At 34.6% G+C, this 26,595-nt stretch overlaps 1 protein-coding gene across 3 annotated transcripts in view; it reads right to left on the bottom strand.

Moving 5' to 3' along the window:
- The window catches only part of KDM6A (lysine (K)-specific demethylase 6A), a 185,056-nt gene that overhangs the window by 19,811 nt on the left and 138,650 nt on the right, over nucleotides 1-26,595 (bottom strand). For all 3 annotated transcript variants that reach the window (XM_004689966.2, XM_004689969.2, XM_004689968.2), the window contains 9 exons: nucleotides 21,309-21,438; nucleotides 20,017-20,122; nucleotides 19,251-19,456; nucleotides 18,722-18,786; nucleotides 18,572-18,646; nucleotides 18,266-18,414; nucleotides 10,787-10,901; nucleotides 4,071-4,258; nucleotides 3,114-3,255 (listed from right to left, as the gene is read on the bottom strand). In XM_004689966.2, the coding sequence (XP_004690023.1) occupies nucleotides 3,114-3,255; nucleotides 4,071-4,258; nucleotides 10,787-10,901; nucleotides 18,266-18,414; nucleotides 18,572-18,646; nucleotides 18,722-18,786; nucleotides 19,251-19,456; nucleotides 20,017-20,122; nucleotides 21,309-21,438 (1,176 nt within the window). The remainder of the gene's footprint in view (nucleotides 1-3,113; nucleotides 3,256-4,070; nucleotides 4,259-10,786; nucleotides 10,902-18,265; nucleotides 18,415-18,571; nucleotides 18,647-18,721; nucleotides 18,787-19,250; nucleotides 19,457-20,016; nucleotides 20,123-21,308; nucleotides 21,439-26,595) is intronic.

Below are 26,595 nucleotides of genomic sequence, written 5' to 3'. Positions count from 1 at the left end.
ATAGTGAGGAAAACAATCAAACTCAAATAATTGGACATTTAGTAGCGCAAAGTAAAATTGGAGTACAGATATGCATGTAAGTGTATGTAGGTTTAAAAATATATCTAAGGCAGTATGAAGAACTAGTAACTAAGTGGAAAAGCATTTGTATGCATACAAATCAAGATAAGGCAACATTATAACATAGATATTGTAGTGGCAATGTTCAACATTTTAAATATTAAGAGGGACAATGATAAAAAGAAAGAAGGATGATGGTGGCAGGGGGGATGCGGGCTTGAAAATATAAATGAGAGATGTCTGAATTGATGAAAACCGAGTAAGAAGAACAGAATATGACAAACTGCTGTGACTCCTTTTCCCCCTTACCTCACCACCCAACCTATGAGCAAGTCTTGTGAGGTTTTAGCTCCACCACAGCCCTTACTTCAATCCCTACTGAACCACCCCAACCAAGAGCAAATGTCCAGGATGTTCTATCTTGTTGCAATTCCCAAAACTTGTCCCTTGAAATCCATTCTCCACAAAGCAGCCAGATTAATTTACTTCAAGTTTAAATCAGGGTGTGATTTGAAATATTTAGCTGCTGATCTGAGAAACTGTACACCTTAAGTCTACACAGTGCTATGAACTGTTACCTCAATAGAAAGAAAGAAAAAAGAAATCACACATACACAAAAAGATTAATTTGGAACCTAACCTCCTTAAAGTCCTCAAATAGTGTCCTGAAATACCCAGGATTAATACAGATTTCTTACTTTGTTGTAACAATCCATGTATAATCTGATTCCTATTCACTTCATTGAACTTATTGCTACCATTCTTTCTCTCACTGTGTTATAGTCACACTGGGTCTTTTTATGCTAAAAAAATACAAAACTTGTTCCCACTTTAGCATTTACTTGTCCCTCGGGCTTGCAATGCTTTACCTCTAGATCTTCACATGGTTGACTGCATCTCATTATTCAAGTCTTGTACTCATCTTCTCAAACACCTTCCCTGATTACTTTAGAAAAAGCAGTTACTCCCACCTCCCAATCCAAATACTATTCTATGTTATCTTATTTGTAAAATCTATCAGTAACTTTTATGTCTGGATGTCTCTTACTCCTAGAATTTAGCTTACATAATGCTATCATCAGTATCTACAACAGTATCTGTGGCATAGAACTGGTTTTCAAACACCTGTTGAATAGGATTTATTCTACAGAAATTCCAAATATATTTAGGGAACAAATAGATTTTAGGTCAATTTCTAAGAACTTTCATTAGTGAAGTAATGAATATGTTCAAAAAGTTTTCAGGTGACTACAAATTATAGTTGCTATAAGGGATTACTGTGATACATGTGAAGTTTTCACTAAATGACTTAAAATTCTTTCCAATTATAAAAACCTAGTCTATAAAAAAGGTACTATTTTCATTCTACATAGCTATTAGGTAAATAAATGACTATGTTGTACACATCCTTTACCTTCAGGATGATCTAAATTATCCTCTAGTTTATGCCTATCTCCAACATACTAAACACACCTTCGGTGACTTTAAACGACTTTCCCTCCAAAAATAACCCTAAACTTGCTATCCAGAGCAAAGTACCATTTTGATATAGTGTAGGACAAATGGGTAGACAATCCCTCTCTCATATCCCACTACCAATTACATTTATATAGAGTATAACAACTATGATCCAACTTTTAAAAGGAATTTTACACTGCCCACTACTTGCTATGGTTTGTTTATAGTTACTACTTCTGACTAAGAATTAGAGAAAAAACTGCAACTGATAATATGACTGTACCATAGGATAGGCAGTATCCTTGGCAACACAATTTTTGTTTGAGTATGAGTAAAATTTTGGAATCATGTTTAAATCATTCTAGCAAGCCAGAATTATTTTCCTAAGATAGAGTTTTGAAAACACATGCTGACCAAACTAATATAATTGTCAGAGAAATATTTAAGTGCTATTTTAACAAAGCCAAAGACAAACTTTTATCAGTGAGTATAAAGCAATGTATTCCAAATTGAATTTTGGAAATCAATTCTTCATAAGATATTGGTCAGATAATGTCTGGGAAATATGAAACATTATAAGCCTCTTCCCTCATTCACAAAACACATCAAAACAGTCTGTAAAAACAAAACATTGAAGGACTTATGGAACTTTATTTAAACCACCATTTTCTATACTTCATTGATTAGAATTTTGGAGCTGGGGATAAAGTGGTAGAAAACACAGTTTATATAAATATTGCTTATAGCACTGCCTGAAAATATTACTTCTTACAAATTAGGACAGACATTATGACAATAAATAAGATTGTTAAGTTAAATGTACTCAAATTATTTCCAGTAGCTGTTAAAGGCAACTAAGAGACTATAAGACTATGGACTATAGTTATAGACTATAAAACATGTAAAAATTAACATTTAATGCCAACCCCCTTATTAAAAATGTTCATTTCTGCATACCAGCAATTAATTTTTGACGCCATCTTTTGCCTTGAATATTAAGGGTTGTCTTTCAATATTGTAATTAAAGTTTCTCCTAGAAATCAGGCAGTTCTGGAGGTACTGGGGAAGCACAGGTTTATGAATCTACCAGAGTAGAATTATGTGTACCTCTGTTCCTCTTTGCACCCTGGTATACTGACTTTTAAAAAAAAAAAAAAAAAAAAATTTTTTTATTCATACAGAACTGGGGTACAGGCCAGAGATGCGGAGGGTGAGAGAATTCACCAGGACAGAGTGGGGAGCAGAACAGGCAGATCAACGAAGTACACTGCTGAGGGGAGCAGTGGGCGGGTCAGGAGAGGTCTGCCACTCCATGTGGTCACCTCCGGGGCAGGCGGGGATTGAACTCATGCGGAAGTGGCTTGAGCTTCTTAGTGCAGTGCTTTAACCCACTGCGCCACCAGGGAGGGCTGGTATACTGACTTTTTAAAGGAAAAATACTTTTAATATATGGATTCTGTACTATGCTTTGCTACACTTCTGGTTTTGCTACACTTTTTGTTTTGATGTCAACATAATTCAAAGGGGGGAAAAGTACTGAATAGTTAACATTCCCCAAAAAGAGAGGGACTACAGCAGTTTTAGAAAGCACTTACTTAATCATTTCAAAAAGCTTTGGATCTGAGACCTTGATATTTCGTGCCATATTCCAGGAAAGATGAACCATGGGTACTATTGACTTCACACTTTGCAATTTGTTCCATTCGTACCGTTCCACTGCCAATTTATACTGGCAGGCTAGGAAAAAAAAAACAGAAAGTAACCCAAAGTACCAAAAAATATGAAGATAACCATTATCACCCTCTTGGGAGATCATCAATACCAACTGTGAAAATCTGAGAACTACTATTTTTGATTGCCATGATAAAAAATAAAAAATATTTACAAAAATATTTTTTATTTTTTATCATGGCAATCAAAAATAGTAGTTATGTCAAGAACTATGTGCCACACTGTCCTAACCTATTTTTATATATTATCTTCATATGTAATTTTTATGAATATCTTATTACTATTATTGTCTCTGTTACATAAATAAAGAAGTTGAGGCCCAGAGAGGTCATAAAACTTGCCCAAAGTTGCAAGAGGATTAGGTTTTGGTCCTAATCCAGTTCATTATAGCTCCAAAGGCCTTATTTCTTATTATTAAACATCTACTGCCTAAAGGCAGGCATAATTCAAAAAGACTTTCACATAATAGGGCTGTTCATATAATATACCAAGCAAGAGAAAAATTTGAAGGAATGAATAACTACTCTACCTTCTCTCATAAAGGGTTTCCATTATAACCCATTATAACCAAGCACTCTAAAAATGATTTTAATTATATCTTTTTTGTATATAAAGACAAACATTTATTATTTGCTGCGAGCTACTATCTTGGATTTCCAGTTGTTAAGTTGGATTTAGGATCCTGTACTACAAATCAAAATTTCATGCATGGAAACATTTTCTTTTAATTTTTAGTGAGTTATGTTACAAGAAAAGAAAAAAGAATAGACCTATAAGATATAATCTTTCATAAATTTTTTTAAGCATATTCTTTAAAATACCTGTAAGCGGACCAACATTCCAAGCAATGTTGTTGCACCAGCCAATAGCCTGAACCCAATGAACAGTGCCTGCATTTATCCAGACCAAGTCTCCAGGTCGCTGAATAAACCTATACACTGGAACATTTGCTTCATAAAGATCTTCAAGGTTGGGCCACCAAGAACCCATTAGGAAATTCAAATTATTTCTGAAATAATAAGAAAAAATAATGCAAATGGATCAAGTTCTTTAATAAGCTATTTGTAAAATTGGAAGACACTGTTAAAATGTTTTAAAAATATGCTCATGCACTGCATTGAAACTTAATTGCTCGTGCACTAAGAACTGTTTTATGTAATGTGAGTGAAATTACAATTAAGTATTAGATGACATGCAAAGATTAGTATTACTAACTAAAGTTTATTTTTCAAAGATCCAAATGAAATCCAACATTACTTAAGTAATGCTTATCTACATTAACTGTTCATTTCATGCTATTTTGACTGAATCCTTCTCCCTGGAGTACCTAGAAATCTCTAGAAGATAAACTGAATGTGGAGTTGATTTCAAGTCATTTAAATCCATAAACAGGAACACTATATAACGACTAGGAACTTTAATTTCTGAGAAAAGTAGAAAACAGAAATGATCTCTACTGCTGTTTTAAGTCCTAAGCAGGAAAGGGAGTAGGAAATACATCTCTGTAGTTTGATAACTAGTTGACTAAAATTATGCAGTTGAAAGTAACTTAAAAGTGAACAATACACACATGTATAAATAGCTACCATCACTGCCACCACCACCAACATACTTTGGAAACATCGACAGATCACATAACTAATCTTTTACGTTAAAATATGGCTGCTTCTTATCCTACTTTATCATATGATATATGAAATATTTTTAGAACTACACAGCAACTGTTCCTGAAAGAACTTTATAAAAGCTTGTTTAAGAAACTAAGAGAAAGCAGTTTTGTTACAGATAGTAAACACAGAAAAAGTGGAGTAGGATACAGTTAAAAAAGGCAAGAATGACAAGAATTCTTTGAGGATTTAAATGTCATGTTAGAGATTTAGGACTTTAGCCAAGGGCAATGGAAAGCCATTGGGAGTGGTGGTGGTGGTGGGGTTTAAGTAGAATAATGACAAGATCAGAATTATTTTAGAAAGAACATTTGGCTGTTCCTCCTGAATGAAGTAGAAAGGACTAGAAAAGGACAAAGCAAGAGTACGAAATCAGCAACAGTTAAAAAAAAAAATAGAGTAACAGGAAAAATAATTTGGAGTGCATTACAGGAGTGCAGGAAAAGGAGGATGAACTAATATAATGTTAGTATACAAGGAGAGAAGCAGTTTGATTCAAGAGGTATCTGACATAACATCAATATGACTTGACAGCTGACAAAATGTGAGGAAAGGATAAGGGAAAGGAAGGTTAAAGCTGATTCTCATGTCTCTCAGGTAAATTACAGAGTTCTGGCCAAAGGATTTATAAAATTTAACTACTTTAGATTCCACATTTGGCAAAGAAAGAAGTCGCAGAGTGGAAAAGATGCTGAAGATTTTAAGAAATAACCTTCACTTTATTTCTGTGTTTTTTTGCTAGAGGGAATGATAAAGTGAACCTTGAAATTATTTCCGTAAATTTAAACTTAATACTTTGTTTAGAACAAGGGTCAGCAAACTATGACCTAATGGTCAGTTCACTGTTTTGATAAATATTTTTCTTTATGAGAACAAAATTATATCCACTTATTTATATAAATGACTGCTCATATATTATATGACCCTTTATGGAAAAGGTTTAGCAACCTCTCAGATGTAGAAATCTTAGTATTACTTTGACCTTAAAAACCAAAGCAAGGCTGCTCTTCAAAGACTAGAACAGACTGCCAACAGTAATTTAATTGCAAGGGGATAATGACTGACTTACTGTTTGTAATAAGGCCAAGTTGATAGACCAAATAATCAAAAGTTTAAAAAAAAAAAAGCAAGAATTATTAATCATGTTGGTCATTAAATATCAAGTGATGACTTCTGTATAGGAAAAAAAAAACACTACACTGTAATGCTGAGGTAGGCAAGTGCTATCTTGGTTACAAACCCTTCATACTTTATCCCCAATTTCAAGCTTTTTGGACTTCATTTGCCTATTTTATCTTTTGTTCCCAGGTTATATTTCCATTTACTTGTTAATTTATTTTCAAATCCCAGTAATTTTTTCCCTCTTCCACCGAAGTACTAGTATTTTTGTAATCACAGGAATGTGTCTAAACCTTTAGAGGAAACACAAAACTTTAAAAGGTTCTACTTAACATCACAGTAATAATCATTGTATAGGTAACCAACAGTTGATCCCAGCTAGATTATCATCTCCAATTGTACTGATATACAGAAACTTACCATTTATCGGCACCACAACCCCCTCTATTGCCTCCTCTTTCCCTCCTTTTTAATCTCAGAGCCCTCACACAATGTTTACTGATACCCACTGGTTTTGCTTTGCTTTTTTAATTTGGGGGTTACATTTTTGCTCTTTTATATATATACTTTTCACTCAGCCTCCCCCAAACCACCCATGCCCACACTGCATCTGCCTCCCTCTCCCAACCCTTTGTTCCCTCTGGTAACCATTACATTTTTTCAATGAATTTTAAGATTCATTCCTGTTATATTAATTGTGTGTGTTTTTGGTTATTTACATCCCACAGATGAGTGACACCATTTGATACCTTTCTTCACTTTGATTGATTTTACTTAACATCACTTCAAAATCATTCATTTTGCCCCAACAGCAAATAGTTCATCTTTTTTCACAACCCTGTAGTACTCCACTGAATATAAATTACACAATTTCCTTATCCATTTGTCTGTTGAAGGGCACTTTGTTTGGTTCCACAATGTGGCAACTACAGATAGTACTGCTATGTACATAGGTGTAAATAAATCTTTTTGTATTACAGGGTTTTCACATTTTTAGGATAAATAGCAAAGAGAAGTATTGATGGATCATAAAGAAGTTTCACTTATATCTTCTTAAGAAATCTCCATACTGTTTTCCAAACAGGGTATACCAACTTGCATTCCCAACAGCATCCACTAATTTTCAAAAGCATTATCTAACTGTTGCTATACAAATGTTCCATATTTATTTTTAGCTTTCTGACTTGACCTGCTACACATAATTCTCTCAAACACCCTCCACTTTATCAAAAATGTCTGTATTTCATCCTTTCTTATGTCTATATAGTACTCCAATGTGAGGGTATACAACATCTCCTTGATCCAACTGTTAATACTTAGGCTGCTTCCATGTCCCAGTTATTATAAATAATGCTGCTGTGAACGTTGTAGAACACATGGGTTTTTGTGTTGATGATTTTCTATAATTTGGATATGTGCCAGAGTGAGACTGGTAGGTTGTTATTTGTATTTTTAGTTTCTTAAGGTAAATCCAATTTTGCTTTCTATAATGGTCGCACCAGTTTATATTCCCACCAACTGTGTAATAGGGTTCTCTTTTCTCCACATCTTCAACACTTGTTACTGGTAGTCCTTTTAATATGGACCAATATTATGGTTGTGAGATGGTATCACACTGTGGTTTAACCTGCAACTTTCTTACTAGAAGCAACAACGAACATTTTTTTCACTGTCTTTTCAGATAGTTCTTTGGTGAATTGTCTGTTCGTGTCTTGCTGCCACATTTATTAATAGGGCTTTTTCTAAATTGTTGAATTTATGAGTTTTTTTAATATTGGATATTAATGTCTTCCTTTTCCTCCTCCATGTCAAGTCATGTAGGTGTCCATTGCAATGACATTCATTGTGCCTACTGCTTTGTAACAACATCTTTAGAATTTCTTTCATGTGTGCCTCGGTGCTGTTAAATTCTTCTAGTTCTTACTTTTCAATGAAGCTCCTTATTCTTCTATCCTGAATGTTAATATTGCAAGGTAAAGGATTCTGGGCTCAAAGGCTTTCTCTTTAAATACTTAAATATTATTTAAATGTTTTTAATGACTTTTTATAGTGCTGCATGACTGGTGTTAGGTTGTTTGGAACTCTTTGGATCTCCTGCGTCTTTTCATTTTCTAGATGGAGATGACTGCTAGCAATTGCTTTTAAAAAAAATTTTCTGTCCCTTTCTCTCTCTCTTCTGGGAACCTCACTGTATGGGTAAAATTTCTCTTTAAGTTGTCCCAAAGGACACTTAGCCTACTGAAATTTTTTAAATTATTTTTCTCCACATTGGTTTGTGTGTTGTTTTCCAACACTGTGTTTTTGAGTTCAATAATCCTCTCCATTGCTTCTTTTTGTGTCCTGTTAAGGCCCTCACTTGTATTCAGCAACAGTGTTTCAGTGTTTCTTAGATCCATTATTTTTCACTGTAGCTGCATATTTTTGTTTCTATTGTTTTTATAGCCTATATTATTCTTTGAGTTTCATACATTTGAGAATTGCTACCTTGAACAATCATGTTCTACATTTCTGCTACTTTGTACTATTATCAGGTGACTTTTTTCTTTTTGCTCTGGCATTTGTGGTGTGGTCTTCTGTCTCCTCATTTTAATTTTTTATGGGTTGTATTAGGGATAGATTTTTCAGTCTTTGCACCTGCTGAAATAACATGCAGAATTATACCAGTGAAGGGTAACAGGTATCAGAGAAGACCAGGGCAGTATGGCACCAATGGATCACCTCCAGTAACTCAGCTATTCAATCATCCTACTGTGCTGTGGGTGCCAAAGGTTTATGGTAGGGATCCACAGATTCACTTTTTTAGGCCATCTCTTCAAGGATTTCGTTTAATCTTCCATTTACTTCCACTCTAGGCCATTCTTAAGCACTAGATGCCGAACAAGTCACAGACTGTAGTTGCTAAGTCATCACAGGCTGGGAGTTCTTTTCCAGCACAGAAACTTATCATGGGGTGTTTGCTCCTGTTACTGACAGGTACTTGAACTCTAGCTTGTTCAAATATTTCCTTGTTTTGGTTTTTGGCCCTGAGTGGAGAAAATGCGAAGTGTTTTGAATATCCTGCTTTAGCACATTCTTCTATTAGGAGATGGAGATGGCTTAATTGATTTGTCCCTGGAAATTCAGGGTCAAGATGTACCCTCTGTCTTAGGTGTTTCAGATGTCACCAATGCTGGCATATGTCTAATTCAACAACCACAGGAGGTTCTGTACAGTAACTGTCCCTCCCTATTGTGGGCTATACGGCCCTGTTATCACTATAAACAGAATTCACTTAAAATTTTGCCTACCTCTTTCTGCTAGACCCTAGTATTGTGTACTATGGTTTTCTACTTTTTCCATAGGGCTTTATTGGCTGTGTGCGTATCTAGAAGAGGATAGCCTGACATCTTCACTCTGCCACCATCTTTCTGGACTCTTATCTACCCATTTAGACAGGAAAGAAAACTAAATCCTAAAAATAACCAATTCCCACTCAAATAATGAACAAGGATCAATGCACTTTAGCTGCAACAATATACTATCATCTCAACGTTTATGAAATAAAATCTTTCTGTAGCACAATGCAAAATTTCCTGGATGACACTCCTCTTTCTCACTACTACCAGACTGTTGGGCCAAAAGAGTAAATATATATTATATTAAAGTAGATCAGGCTATTTCATCAGAGGGTTTAAAACTTTAGAATTCCACATCTTTGACTTTCCTGCACTGAAGGAAATCTGTACATTAAATAGTAAAGGCAATAAAAGGTGATTATCTTCTGCTCAGATATAAGGAGATTTTAGAAAAATATGGTTTTTTTGCAATTATGTTTATACTTTCTTTTTCAAAACAAAATATTTATATCAAATACACTAACATAAAATAAAACCTGAAAGTTAGTATGTGGAAAATATGCATAATTTTTCAAATCTCTCATATGTAACTTTTTTTTGGTGGGTTTTCCCTTTATCTTATAGGGGGAGGGAAAAGAGAGGGCAATGCCAAAAGTATATATAATTTATGTGTTTAAGCATACTAGTTTTCCAATGTTGAACCTGAAAATATCAAGTTCTTACATAAGACTACTTTAGAAAGACCAAATAATAAATGAAACAATAAAATATAAGTTCCATTTTGAGAAATAATAATTTAATGGTTAAGTAAAAGCAATTCCAAGGCATCCTTTAGCATAAAGGAGGTAAATGAAGATTTCTAGGACCTTAAGGAAAGGAATACTTCTATTCAAATTTTCAATTATAGCAAACAAAATCAACCACTAGATCAAATTTTATAAAATTCCTTTACAGGAAATACTGATGATGTCGTTTAAAAAAGAATTTCTGTCATGATGATATGGCAAAGAGTAGAATGCTCAATTTTGAGTAATTAACAGCCTACAAGTGTGCTCAATTATAGAATTTTTTCTACTTCTAAAACCGTTTGTAGTAAAACAAGTTTTCTTAGAATACACATCTTTCAAATGAACAATTATTTTTTAGTTAACCTAATAAACAACTCAATCTCTCCTCTAAACTCAAGACTATTATTAGTGTATGGAATAATTTTGTGGCATCTCAAGATATTCCAGTAACACAAAATAACACGTTTGGTACCATATTATTTTAAATAAATTTTCTACTGAACAGTAAGTAAAAACTAGCTGCATTATGCTACATACTAGCATTAAGATATCCAGCTTAGTAAGTTGTTTTTCACAATTACTGTTTTTGTATTATTATGTTTAAAGAAAATTTGGTTTGTAAACCTACTTTTCACAGAAGTCATTCAGAACACCCCAGTAACCTTCAGGAACAACAAACCATTCACAGTCACCTGGACCAATATTTATGTTAACTGAACAAAAGTTGTTATTTTCTTGATGACCTAAAATGTGAGAAGAAAAAAAAATAATCAGCACACTATAATTTTTATAGGAAAATGTGTCTTTAGAAAAGAAACCCTACAAATGGTCAACAGAAAATGTTGTAGTGGTATTCAACTATTTATAACATTATTGTGTCAAGTCTTGTTTGGGAACTGAGTTTGGTCAACTCTTATTCAATAAAAATATTTGTGGGAGGCAGTCTAAACCATGATTAACAGCTTACGGTCTAGAGCCAGGCTCCTTGGTTTAGTCATCATATGATCCTGGGCCAGGGGCTAAACTGTTAGGGCTTAGTTTATGTCAGTTTAGACAATGATCCCAATATATCATTGGGTAGTTCTGAGGATGAGTGAATAACAACTTTGAGCAGTGCCTAATGCATGGTAAGAAATGAACATTAGCTATTACTGATAACATTACAACTTCTTCCTTGTGAAATTAATACCAATTCTTAAAAGCAGTATTAGGTGATCTGGAATTAAAAAATGTAGTTGTGGGAGTGGCATAAAGAAAAATGTCAGAGTAGGGAATTCTTGGATAGATTTCCAGAGACATACACAGGCACACAATCTAGTGAAAATTGTCAAAAGTAACATCAGTTACCAGAACTACAGGCAATGATCAAAGATTTACAGCAAACAAATGCTTGATGTTAAGAAAGATGACAAATACAAGAGGAGGTTTTTGTAGAAATTTAACTTACTTCAAGACAGATGCAAACAGATGCTACCAAGGGGCAACACCCCTTCCAAAAACTAAGAGTGGGAAATCAACCATTAGACATGTCACAGGTTTGGGAGCAAAACATGGGTAGTAAGATTTTAGAGTTTTAAAAAGTTACTGTGGCTACTGAAGAGTTTAGAGAGCCCCAAATTACCCAAAACAGGACGCATGTTCAGAAAAAAATTGTGCCTGTATACTGGCCCCTCTTGCTGATAGACAGGCTCAATTCAAGCAAAATGATAAAGGCTAAAACAGAGTTGTAGGTGACCTGGTTAAGTGTATAAGGAGTGATGTAACACAGAGGCAATCAACCTTTGAAAAAAAGCTGGAAAATTCTATTTTCTTTTCTTTCTGTTATCTTTTCCTTCTTTCAAATCAGGGCATTGGCTAACTGCTGACATAATGGAAAGGAGACCTCAAGGCCAACACATGACATGGAATATAGTCCTTGTAAAAACTAATGTAGAAAGCCATTAAAACAACTGTAACCCACAAAAAGCAACAACAACAAACCCTAGAGAGGGAGAAGAGTCTGATTTCTGTAATTGCAACATTATAATAGAAAAGAAACAGACATCCTTCAGTAAGCATAACCAATACAGAATGCAGTCACTTAAACAATACTCCAAAAGTCAGTTTTCAAAAACACTTATGAGGTCTACAAAGAAATGTATGGCTCAGTCACAGAAAACAAAAATAAATTAACAAGACTTACTAAAAAAAAAAAAAAAAAACCAGCTAATCCATAATATTGGACTTACTAGACAAGACTTTAAATCAACCATCTTAAATATGCATAAAGGGTGAAATTAAGCCCTAGAGAAGAACCAAGGAAATCAGAAGAATCGTATTTCAGCTGAGGTTGCCAACAGAAAAGAAGAAAAAAAATTTTGTAGTTTCTCAACAAACTGAAATAAAAAATTCACTAATGGGTTTCAATGGCAGATTTGAGCAAACTAAAGAATCAGCAAACTTGATAGATAGGATAAATCAAAGTATCCACTCTGAAGAGGAGGAAAAAAGAATGAAGAAAATTTAACAGAGCAGAAGAGATCTGTGGGACATCACCAAGTATAATATAATATGTATTATGGAAGTCCCAGAGGAAAAAAGGGCAGTAAGAAAATGAAGTATTGCTGCATACTTGCAAAATTTGACAGAATACATGGTTCTATATATCCAAGAAGTTCAATGACTGTAAGAACAGACTCTAGAGAACACCAAGATACAACAAAATCAAACTATAGACAGTCGAAGAGAAACCTGAAAGCAGAAGTCATTTCTTACATACAAGAGAGAATATCAATAGCTGATTTGCTGTGAAAATTATGGATGTCAGGAGGCAACAGGCTAATATTTCAGTTACTGAAAGATAAACAATAGCCAAGAATTCTAACAAACTATACACAAAAAATAAAGGAAAACTACAATTGAATTTTCAGATAAATGAAAGCTAAAGTTATTTTATGGAGCTTTTCAAACAGAAATGAAACAACTCTGGACAGTAATATAGAGACCTATGAAGAGATTACTTATAGTAAAGGTATGCACAGTTGATGAGGTGAGAAACTGTACACCTGAAATGTACAGTGCTGTAAACCATTATTACCTAAAAAAATTTTAAAAGCTATTGTAAAGGTAACAACATTAAGTTGGAAGACTCACATATTCCAATTTTGAAAGTCAACCCAAAACTACAGTAATCAAATCAGTGTGGTATTAGCATACAAATAAGAGATATAAACTAATGGAATAGCATCAAGATTCCAGAAATATGCCCATACACCTATGGTCAATGGATTTTCAAAAAGGGTGCTAAGACCCTTTTTGAAGGGTGAAATAATAATATGCTTTTCAAAAAATGGTGTTAGGACACCTGGATAAGCGAAATGCAAAAGAATGGAAGTTGGACCCTTAGTTACATCATACACACAAATTAATTTAAAATGATCAAAGATACAAATATAAGACTTAGACCTATAAAAATGAAAGAAAAAACAGGGGCATTTCTTCATGATCTTAGGTTTGGCAATGGTTTCTTGATTTAACAACAACAACAAAAATGGATGAACTGACCATCAAAATTAAAACTTGTACATCAAAAGACACAGTATCAAGAGAATAAAATGACAACCTATACAAAATGATATGAAATATAAACAAATTATATATCTGATAAAGGATTAACAATCAGAATATTAAAAGAATGCCTACTATGCCATAAAAGACAAACAATTAAAAATGAACAGAGGACTTGGATACTTGGCCAAGTAGATAGACAAAAGGCCAATCAAAACTACAATAAAATATAATTTCCCATTCATAAGGTCTTACACCCCCAAAAAGAGGAAAATAAAGAAAAATAATTGCTTTGGGTGAGGATGTGGTAAAATCATAACCCTGGCACACTGTCAGCAGGAATGTTATAAAATGGTACAAGCTGCTGCAGAAAACAGTTTGGCAGTTCCTCAAAGAATTAAACAGAGAATTGCCATGTGAAGCCAGCAATTATAATCCAAGGTATATAATCAGAAGAACTGGAAAACAGCCTTTAAAAGAAATTTATAAATACACGTGAATGTTCATAAAAATTCATGGCAGTTAAAAGTGAGAAAAACCCAAATATCCATCAACTGGTGAATGGATAAAAAACTGTAACAAAAGAATATTATTCAACTACAAAAAGGAAGACATTACTGATACAATGTAGATAAACTTCAAATATATGCTGAGTGAAAGCAGTGACACACAGAAAGTAACACAGAATATGATCTATTCATACAAGAATAAGTAAAGCCAGAAAGCAGTGGTTGCCAAGAGCGAAAGGCATACGGGAATGAACTGTCTGTCCATGGGGTGGGATTTCCTTATGAGCTGATGAAAGTATCTTTAAACTACATAGAAGTAAGGGCTTCACAGCAAAAAACAATACTAAACGCTACTGAACTTCATACCTTAAAAGGGTTAATTTTCCTATGTGAATTTTACCTTAATAAAAAAATATAACCGTTCTTGCCACATCCTGTGCATACCACATCCTGAATCTTTTACATTAGTATAATGTGAAGATGGTACTCTACTACTTAAAATTGTCTCTTACTAAGGATATATAGTCAGAATTGTCCATGGCATGGGCTAAATAAAAATTACTGTAATTAAAATTGGGGATGCTGATTAAAAATATTAAAAAATCTTTTAGGGAAAAGCCTAGCAGCATCTCTATAGTTCAGAACATACTTGACTGATCATAAAGCACATCAAAGCAAGTAACACATCTATTTATCCATGTCTGTAAAGCCAGGAACTAAGTGCTGAGACACAAAAAAGGCACTCAAACTTACTTTCTAAAAACTGAACTAAACTAATTAAACTATACATTTCCTCTAAGACTGAGCTGACCAATATGGCAAACATTTGGAATATGATCACCATGAAATGAGTTGTGCAATAAAGTACAAATTAGATTTCAATAAACTTGATAAATCCCAGGAATTTTTATAATGGCTACAACATTGAAAGGAAAATACATGTACATACTGGATCACGAATAATTTTACCTATTTTAATGTGGCTATTTTAAATTTTTATTTAAAAAAATTTAATTAACATAACATACATTTTAACATTAAAACTTCAGATGTGTATCAATGAGAATCAACCGTGTGTAATACTATATCAAGTTCATTATTAGAGGCCTCCCTGCTGGTGTAGGGGTTAAGTCCCAGAGCTATCAAGCGATTGCCAGCCACTGCAGCATGAATTCAATCCCTGGCCAGGAAGCTGACCCACGTGGTGCAGGAGACCTCTCCTGTCTTGCCTACTGCTCCACCCAGCAGTGCATTTCAGTAGATCTGCCTGTTCTGTTCCCCACTGGTTTTGGTGACTCCTCTTAAACCACCCCCCCCCCCAAACACACACACACCCTGCTCCTCTGTCAGTTCTAGCATGCAAAAATAAAAATAAATCTTGGGGAAAAAAAAAAAAATTAAGTTCACTGCTAAAAGCAATCCTTCACCATACTACTGTCCCATTTACCTTAACTTACTCATCCCCTTCTTCATCTCCCTTCTGGTAACCACTAATTGGTCTTAGAGAATCTACTACTATAAAACTTTTAATCAGCAAAGATGGGTCAAACACTACACAACATACACTTCAGCGACATCTTTAAAGATACAGCACCCAATGCAATGATAATGAAGGCAAGGATAAATAGATGGGACTACATCAAGTTAAAGAGCTTCTGTACAACAAAAGAGACATTACAAATGACAGACATCCCACTGACTGGGAAAATTTTTTCTCACACAAAACTAGCCATAAAGGATTGATCACAAAGATATACAAAGAACTGATGAATCTCAACAAAAATAAACAACCCCATCAAAAAATGGGCAGGAGAGCTAAAAAGACACTTCTCCAAAGAGGAAATGCAGATGGCCAACAAGCATATGAAAAAATGTTCAACATCACTCGTAATAAGGGAGATGCAAATTAAAACCACAATGAGATACCACCTCACCCCAGTGAGAATGGCACATCTTCAAACAACTAACAATAACAAATGTTGGCGAGGATGTGGAGAAAAAGGAACCCTCCTGCACTGCTGCTGGGAATGCAAACTTGTACAACCACTATCGAAAACTGTTTGGAGGTTCCTCAAACTGCTTAACATGGAGCTTCCCTACGACCCAGCAATCCCACTCCTAGGTATCTACCCAAAAGACACAAAACACTGATTCAAAAGAAACCTGCACCCCGTGTTTATTGCTACTTTATTTACAATTGGAAAGACATGGAAACAGCCCAAAAGTGGATGACTGGATTAAAAAGATGTGGTACATATATGTAATGGAATATTACTCGGCAACCAAAAAAATAATAAACACATGTCTTTTGCAGCAACATGGATGGAGATGGAGAAAAACATGTTTAGTGAAATAAGCAGGAAAGAAAAGGGAAAATACTGGATGGTTTCACTCATAGCAGGAGTATAACGTACTAGGTGAGAAAAGAATAATAATAATGAACAGCTATATACCAGAGACATTTTGTGGGGGTGGAGTGGGGAATGGGATTAAAAACAGTGGGGGGAAGGAAATGCACTGGACTACGGTGATGGCACAGGGTGATATGGTGATGGGAAGCCCATGGGGATTACAACTGAGATGAAAAAATGCACAAAATGATATAAAAATAAACTGTAATATATATAAATATAAAAAACTTTAAATCACTTCTATAATTGCACTATATTTTTATTAGCTAGCACTGCCCTAAGGAAATTCTAATTCTTTAAGGCTCCACAGGACATTTGGAAAACTAATGCCTTGTAAACAAACCAACAAAAATTCCAAAACCGTCTAGGCATAAGTGGAAAAGCAACATATCAACTTTGCTTTCCCTCCTGGTTTAAAGTGAAAAAATACACTCTTTCTGATTTGATTAGAGAATATTATTGGCATAAAGTAATTCAAATGTGGTGGATAAGTTTCAAATGAAATGAATTCTGATAGAGCCATAGTTTCCCAGTATTTGCACCATTGTCAGATTAAGAGTGGAGAGCAGACATGTCTTTAGCCATTTATTCCAGAATTGTTTCTGATTTACCCAATGTAGATAAACTGTCACAGAATCAGGTTTCTAATTGCCCAAGGATTAAAAACTAGAGCCTAATGGGTCTAAATCCTGACGGTAGGTTAGACAATGTTAGATAAAGTTCCCCAAGAGATTCTAATAGAAGCCAAAACTGAGCATTCACCACCTGTTTACCCAGAAGCAAGCACAGGTTTATTTTGAAAATTCTTTACTACAATGCAATACGCAGATGAAAAAGAAGAAAGCAATTTGGTTTTTAAGGCATGATTGTTTTAAGTGGCAAACAGAAAAACCTGACAGTGATATGCGGCCAGTAGGCATTGGTATAGAGGAACGGTATCTGTACCAATTGTTAAATATATTGAACATCACTTTGTGAAACTTCACATCAAAGGAAACGCAAAGATGGTATATTGGTGTTGGTCAAAATTTTCAGTTTAAAACCAACATAACTGATTCTCCAAATGAAGAAATAGACCCGGAGATGTAATATGATTTGTCAAAAATGACAAGTCTATTTAGTAGTAAAGTGCAGACTAGACATCAGGATAAGCCTATCATAATGTCTCCACATCATGAAATGTTTTACAAACTGTGTGATCCTGTTTGAGGCTAGAACCTCATTTTCTTTCTTAAATGAATGAAAAAGATTAGACTGTATACAACTGTGTACATATACGTGCACTAGGTCATAAATAAAATGTACTATCATAATTGTGGTATATATATATATAGTTAAAAAAAAAGACATACCCTGTTGCTCTGCAATAAACTGGATCAACAACAGTCTTTAAGTGATTTTCTCAAGAGTGCTCCAATGAGCACTTTCCAGATAAAATTGTTAATGGTTCAGGGCTATTATACCTTTAAAAGGTAATACCAAGAGGACAATCTTCAAATTTAAGCCCAGTTAAAGAAACAAATCTTACAATAGGTATAATCACTTTATATTCATTGCAAATGAAAAGAATCTAGTTGTGTTTTGAATGTTTCACATTTAATTATTTTTCAACTGTAGGAGATGTTAGTTCATAGAAATTACCTGGTGTTCTGCTTCCTGGAACTTTCATGTATAATTGAACTGTGTTCATGCCCAGTATGGTATGACCAACATGGCTTAGAAGATTTCCTGCTGATACGACACGCACAAAAGCAGGAAGTTTAGTCAGCTCATGTAGCTGCAACTTCCACCTGCAATAAAATAAAAGATCAAGTGTGAAACCCTGCTACAAATATTTGTGGAGGTTAACCATCTCTTCAAAAATCTTGTGTTACAAGCTGAAAACAAATCTGTACGTGCTTTATTTTGAAAATAGGAAATACTAAAAATACTACTACAAAGACTTACTTTTTGTCATCGGACAAGTCAATGTTGGTCCCAAACTTTATGGTTTTAAAGGGTCCTTTCCTTTTCCTCCCAGAACTTAAAAACAGAGAGAGAATGTTAGAAACTTGTCTTTTAAATAGAAATATTAAATGGACATTACAAATGACTTACTTATCTGAAGATGTAGATTCACTATCTGAGTGGTCTTTGTGGTGACTTCTTTTCTCATTTTCTTCCTATGATTAAGCAAAAACCATTCCAGTTTAGTGCTCAGCAACTAATTTATACTTTCTATCAAACAAAAACTGAAAAGTTCAATTCTGGATTGATGCTATATTATCTATATTTTTATTATTATAAGTTTCTATAGGCATCCTTCACACGAAAATTTGTTCAAAGACCACATTAAATACAAAGTCACAATTCCCCACAAAAGAGAATGACCCAGCCAAAACAGAGATGTTTAAATCTGAAAAGAAATATTCCACAGATGAAGGAGACATTTCCCTAAACAGTAGCAGTATTTATCAGCCCATAGATGTGTTTAGAATTTTATACTAAGATTCACCTGGATAGCATTTACTTTGTAAGGTGTTTCATAAAGGTATAAAATAATGGGACACTTAACAAAGTAATGTTCTCTTTCAAACAATATGAAACATCTCCAAAATAAAATAATCATCAGAAAGTAAATACTTACTCTCAATGACTCCTGGAAAGAGGAGGCCTGGTACTGTGCATATTTAGCAATTGTAGTATGAGATCGATTACTTTCGCAATGCCAGATTTTCTTTGTTCCAGTGGGATCCCAGTTTTCATCTGCTGGCTGCAGCAACTGTGTCCTCACTTCTACCATATGTTCATTATTAGCTTCCACCAAAGTTTTAGTAGAGAAAAGTCCCAGGTCTGCACAGATAAATAAATATGGCTAATAATAAAACTATATAGGGGATATTTGTAAAGCGTTCTAAGGAAAAAAATGTAAAACGCTTTATGGAGCTCTATCCAGCTCTGTAGACTTTATTTGTACAGCCATAAACTGAGGCCCCAGATCTAACCTTGCTATAATTGAGGCAGATCACAGGGCCAGGACTCATTTTCAACTACTTCATTACTGCAGGTACCAGGCACTACTTGGTGGGTGGGGGCCCTGCACTATGTTCTTATTAGTACAATCAAATTTTACTTAAATTTATATTTAAAAATCATTCTATTATCAACCTAAATTACAATTATAATAATACAGTGAAACCAAAGTAAAGGCTAAATTAAAAATACATAAGAGTAAGCAGTATCATCATTGCAGCTTCATATTTTGGATTAAAAGAAATAATACACACATAGAAGACAAACATCAAAATGAAAAACTGAAAAGTCACAGAAATCCATTCCTGCCAGTGCTTGAAACACTAAAAGACAGCAAAGGAAATACACAAACTTTTCCTTTTTCTTATCTAAAAGCTTACCCAACTTAAGAGCTCCAGCAAGGCCACGTATTACTGTCACAGGGTTGTTTGGATTTGTACAAAATTGATGTAATGGAGGAAAGAAAGCATCACGTTTATTTTCCAACTGCAAAATTAAAACATATGGTTAGATTCTGGAAAAGACTTTAAATTTAAATAGTATGCCAAATTCACATTATTTGTAACAATTTGAAAAATAATGCATCCTATGTCATTATTTCTTTATTACACATAAAGCATTATATTGCTATGCCTTTTGATCCAAATTACAATATAATAAATACACACATTTCTTTTGTCCATTTAATCTTCACAAAATATGTGGGAGTCAAAGTATTTAAAGTAATCAAAGTGTATTAGAAATTATTAAGCCTTAAGAAAAAATCTTATCGCACACTACAAAGTGGACAAACTGTAAGAACAATGAGTAAAAACAAGCTAGTGACAAAAAAGAAAAGCTGTGTATAATCTCTCTTATATATAAGTAATGATAGTGGTTGTGGTGGGGAGGAGAAAAAGTAGCTCTTTTAAATGTGTGTCAAATTTCAGATTTTCAAGATAAAAAATTCTAGAGTGTGTGCAACAATGAGAATATTTAATTATAAACTTAAAAATGGTTAAGATGGAAAATTTTATGAAGAGAAAAAACACTTTTTAAAAATATTATTAAAACAAAAGTATGCTAAAGATTCAGAAAAGATAAATCATAATTTTGCATTTCTCTTCTCAGATCTCAGTTTTAAGGTTTTAGTAAAAGTCAATCCCAGTGCTTCCCTTACCATACTAAAGGATCAATAGATACTGGCTGGAGAAAGGATTAAGATAACATTTGTTTTGTAGAGGGCAGAATAGCCAAATTCCCAAAAGTAAACTTTATAGTAAGTCTTTTTTTTTTTTTTTTGAGTGGAAATAGGTGAATGGAAGGTAATGAGGTAGGAGGACCTATTTGGGAAAGATATATAAGATTTGCTTTTACTGAATTCATACCAACTTCCTATATCAGGTGTCTAAATGTCCATAAAGTAAAACTAATATTTAGTTTTAATAATCTAGTAGGCTTCTTGATAACATATCACATTTTATGTTCACAAGTACTTTTTGTGAAGGCACATAACACCTTTTTTGGGGGTGGGGAGGTAGGAGATAAATGTATGAACCCCTCAAACATTCAATCTGCTGCCAATAATTTTAATTTTTCCTGTTGATCCATACTGGTTTCAAGCAAAATCTTGTTAAGTCAGGTCAATGTAAACACTGTTTTGATTATTTCTAGTTAATCAATTCAGACTCACATAAATACTAGGTGTAGGTGGATTCAACTTGTCCTTTGGCAAAGGAGGATATGGTGAAGATGGTGGTCTTGGAGGCGGACATTTATCCAATAAAATGCTACTGTTAGATAAGCCATTTTTACCTAGATTCCTTAAAAAAAAAAGGGAGGTGGGGTGGGGTAGGAAAATAAATTAGCTGTATATAGAAAACACACAGGAAAAATCCTGAATAGTCCTAATTAAATTAATGGACGTTTCTACAAATTCATGAGTTTTCGACCCATGAAGGAAAACTATGGTAATTATTATAATTTTAGCTAATACTTAACTGGATTCCTGTATTTTCCACTGAAGAAGGAAAAAAAAAAAAAAAACAGAAAACACACTACAATACATGGCTTACTGACCACATTCTTTATCTTGTACATAATGTTCCAGTTTATTCTCTTTCCCGAAAGAACACAAATTTCAGTTTTTCTTTACCACTGGATTCTTGCCATTAATTATTAAAACAGTAATTTAAGTCCCCAAAAAGGTTCACATAATCATATAAATTAAAATATGTGCCTGGGCCTCCCTGCTGGTAAATCTTAACACTGTCAAGCTATCAGCAACCACTGTAAAGTGGATCCCAGCTAGGGAACTGACTGACCCACAATGACTGACCCACAATATCTTGTACACTGCCCCCCTTAGCAGTATATTTCAGTTAATCTGCCTTTTTTGCTCCTCACTATGTCTCTGTTGAATCCTCTCACCCCCTAAACCTCTGGCCTACACCCCAGCTCTTCTATGTATAAATATTCTTTTTTATTTTAAATGATTTATTCGTACAGAACTGGGGTACAGGCCAGAGATGTGGTGGGTGAGAGGATTCACCAGAGACAGAGTGGGGTAGAGAACGGGCAGATCGACGAAGTACACTGCTGAGGGGAGCAGTGGGCGGGTGAGGAGAGGTCTGCCTCACCTGTGGATCTCCTCTGGGGCAGGCGGGGATCGAACTCATGCGTAAGTGGCTTAAGCTTCTTAGTGCTGTGCTTTAACCCGCTGCGCCACCAGGGAGGGCCTAATCTTTTTTTAAAAAATAGAACCTTTTCTTTCTTTTCTCAAATGTGCAAATAATTTTCTGGATACCAATTTGACCAGTAAAATTCAACAAGGCTCGAATGTACTAAATTTTATGGCAAATTATACCAATTTTTTTAAATGAGGTGTACCTTTGCTACCCAGTCTGACTCTATATGTAGTTATTAGTATTTGGTGTTTCTTTTCTTCTAATGAAGGTATTATATGTTGTCAAATTATGTTGATAAATTCTTAAAATATGGTAGAATTATCCCCAAACTGTAATTCTTCCAGTGTAAGAAAATAAAGATACTCTCAGTTAAGTTTCTCACCAACTGCAAAAAATAATTGAGGCTTCAAATCATTCCAGGTTAACTAACCTCCCTCATTCAACTACTAAAAGTTAAAGATAAGCTAGTACATCAATATTGATAAATAAAAAACTTTAAAAAATTTTAAATATCAGGGCCCTCCCTGGTGGCGCAGAGGGTTAAAGCACAGCACTGAGAAGCTAAAGCTACTTCTGCATGAGTTTGATTCCCGCCTGCCCCGGAGGTGACCACATGGCGTGGCAGACCTCTCCTGGCCCACCCGCTGCTCCCCTCAGCAGTGTACTTTGTAGATCTGCCTGTTCTGCTCCCCACTCTGTCTCTGGTGAAGCCTCTCACCGCCCCTGAGCCTCTGGCCTGTACCCCAGTTCTGTATGAACAAATAAATCTTTTTTAAAAAAAAACTTTAAACATCAAAATTTCAGGTAATAACTTAGAACAGACATAAGAACTTATTAATTACTGAAAAAGGAATTCGCAACTTGTCTTCATAAATTATAGTGGTAGTGGTTAAGGCAAAATTAATTTTCCTATGTTTTTTTTTTTAAAGATTTATTTATTTATTTGTGCATACAGAACTGGGGTACAGGCCAGAGGCTCAGGGGCGGTGAGAGGCTTCACCAGAGACAGAGTGGGGAGCAGAATAGGCAGATCTACGAAGTACACTGCTGAGGGAAGCAGCGGGCGGGCCAGGAGAGGTCTGGCTCGCCATGTGGTCTCCTCCGGGGCAGGCTGCAGGCGGGAATCGAACTCATGAGGAAGTGGCTTCAGATTCTCAGTGCTGTGCTTTAACCCGCTGCGCCACCAGGGAGGGCCAATTTTCCTATGTTTTAACTACATTTAAAAAACCTTCAAAATCAGCTAGCTTTAGTTGGTACCAATAAAAATAAGGCTCGATATTTCACTGCTAACTGCCTTAAAAAAAATATGCTGAAGTTATTACGATGAAATTTGAAGTTAAACTAACACAAGGTTAAATGTCAAACAAATGAATATTACTCTATACCAGTTTTCAACATCTCGACACAAAATGTGAATGTACTATAAATTATGGTACATATGATACATTTAAGCTTTTAGATTTTGGTATAAACATGGAACTAATTTTTAAATCCATGAAACAGAGATTGGAAGAGAAACCATTCTAAGTATTATTTTTAAACCAAACAAACCATTCACTTACAATACCTGTATCATTTCATGCTTCCCATCTTTAACTTCAGAATTTAAACAAAATATTACTGAATATATAAAGAGTATTGTCCAAAGCAAGAAAAGCAAGTACTATATAAAAATGGTAACATTTTAAATAATTGAAAAAGATGGACCTAGTATTACTACCAAAATTTAAGCTTCTACAACATTCAAGAGGTTGTGGAAAGAGACTAGAAAACAGATTATAATAAATCAGTAGAATTCTGCCTCTATTATTTCTAGCTTTACAACAATTAAAAGGAAAAAAGGCAAAAAAAGTAAAGAGAAAGTAAAACAAGTAAAAATGTAGCTGGTCTTTTATGCACTGTCTCCTTTTAAAAACAAGAACAGAAAAGGTGAGGCTTGATTAATACATCTGATACTGAGTCAGCCACTGAAAGATGCAATCAAAATTTTAAACTACAGAAAAAAACAATGGCAACCATAATTTAATGCATAGCACTAACCACTGCAATACTAAAATGAAAGAAACAAGAGTCAAATTTTAAAATTCTAAACAGGGCCCTCCCTGGTGGTGTAGTGGGTTAGGACGTAGCACTACAAGCTAGCGACAGCCACTTCAGTGCAAGTTCAATCCCTGGCCCCAGAGGTGATCTACATGGTGTGGCAGACCTCTCCTGTCTTGCCCACTGCTCCCCTCAGCAGTGTACTTTATCGGTATGCCTGTTCTGTCCCCCACTCTGTCTCTGGTGAAGACTCTCACCGCCCCTGCACATCTGCCTTATACCCTAGTTCTGTATGAATGAATAAATACATCTTTTTTAAAAATTCTAAACATTATTTTAAAAAATAATTTCAAAAACTACATATGTAAAAATAAGAGGCTAGTTTATTCTAACAAGCCAATCAAATTATATCTAGAAGCTTCTTACTGTTGTTTAAACACTGGTTACTTTCCTCTTGAAATCAAGTCTGAAAAATATTAGAATTTCCGAAAATTCCAATTCCCCTGAATTCCTAACTGATGTAGGTACTTATCTATATGGAGACTATAAGCCTTTCTTCTTAAAATACGCTTAGGTTTACCAATCATAATGCAAAGGACAGAGCTATGAACAACAGGAACAGACTTTATCTTCCAAACATGCAAGTTTATGTATCCAACACTGTTTAAAATAGTTCAAGCCAGATGATGAAAATTAATGTAACAATCCAAAGTGGAAAAAGATGTTAAGGTTGATGAAAGAAGGTGCTAGAAAGGATTCAGAGATGACCCCATTTTAAATTCATTTCCCCCATTTTGAAATGGTGTCCTTAACCAGAGTAGGGAGAATTTAAATCAGTCATTGTCCAATTACTTATTGTCGTATACTTATTTTCACAAATTTATCTACTTCATTTGTTAGGGAAAGTGTTCTGCAGGCAAACCAATCTACACTAAAATACCCTTTGGTTATGAAACTCCTATACCAGAGACATATACCTTGCACCTATGTCACTTTTCTGAGTTCTGGAGTCCTGCTTAGCCAGGATGCCATCACAGAAAAGAAATAACAAACATCAAAATATCAATCTGTTGTCTTTATTTTTTCTCCAGGCCTCAGAAAAATCTTTATCTCCAATTTATCAGATTATTTGTTGTCTCTTCATTAATAAAATGAGACACAGTTTTATTGAAATAATCCAAGTGGGCCATCCCTAATGGCACAGCTGGTAAGCACTAAAAAGTTAAAAGTCACTTCAGCACAAGTTCGATCTCCAACCCCGGAGATGACTCACATGGTGCAGCAGACCTCTCCTGACCCACCTGCTGCTCCCCTCAGCAATGTACTTCGTCAGTTGGTCTGTTCTGCTCCCCACTGTCTCTGGTGAATCTTCTCACCTCCCCTCACCTCTGACCTATACCCCAGTTCTGTATCCATACATAAATCTTAAAAAAATAATAACCCACGCAAATGTACTTTAAAATTCTAAGTGAACATTTATATAAACCTCAAAACTGAGGTATAAATTATAATCTGTAATACACTTTAAGAAATATAAATCATACCTAAGTAACCATAAGACTTTATTGATGAAAGCTTATAGTAACTACTACTGTTTATAACTTGTACCTTCAAGGTACTCTGATACTATTCCTCCTAAATACCCTTAGGATCCATTCAATCATGATGTTAGTTCTGGACCTATATTCCCTTCCCACCACGCCCATTTTCAAGTAACTGCCCTTGAGTCTACTGAAAGCAGAAATGATATAATGACTCAGTTCCAGTAAAACGGCAGCAGCAGGGTCTAGGAAACTGGACAGAGGACCCAGCAGCCAAGTGAAGAGAGAACTAGCAGAAGGTACTGTATCTGAAGAGAGAACAGTACAGCATATGGTCTAGATACTAAAACATGTCTATTTTCTTTAGACCCAGAGGTGAACTGAATGATACTGTAACTTCTAGATAGAAAGAATAACATAAAAACCTTAAATTTCAAAAGAGTAAAATTTTAGAGCTTCAGAAATCTCGCAATGTGCTACAGAAGAATTTAGTCTGCTAAATTATCCAGTGTGGCTTTTAATATTAACTACAGTAGTTATATGCCAGTAATGTGGACCCAATCAATAACACAAATGATTAAATGTGAAAAAAAGATATGATTTTGGCCTTAGTCACAACATAGCAGTTGTAACTGAATACAACTGACAAAAAATAATGAAAAGAATGGAAAATGAAACAGACCAAAAGGTATTTTAAACACTCAAACTCAGT

Source organism: Condylura cristata, unplaced genomic scaffold (genome assembly GCF_000260355.1).
Source record: "Condylura cristata isolate star-nosed mole 26May11 unplaced genomic scaffold, ConCri1.0 scaffold00027, whole genome shotgun sequence".
NCBI classification, from domain to species: Eukaryota; Metazoa; Chordata; class Mammalia; order Eulipotyphla; family Talpidae; genus Condylura; species Condylura cristata.
This window is presented reverse-complemented; position numbering and strand designations above follow the sequence as displayed.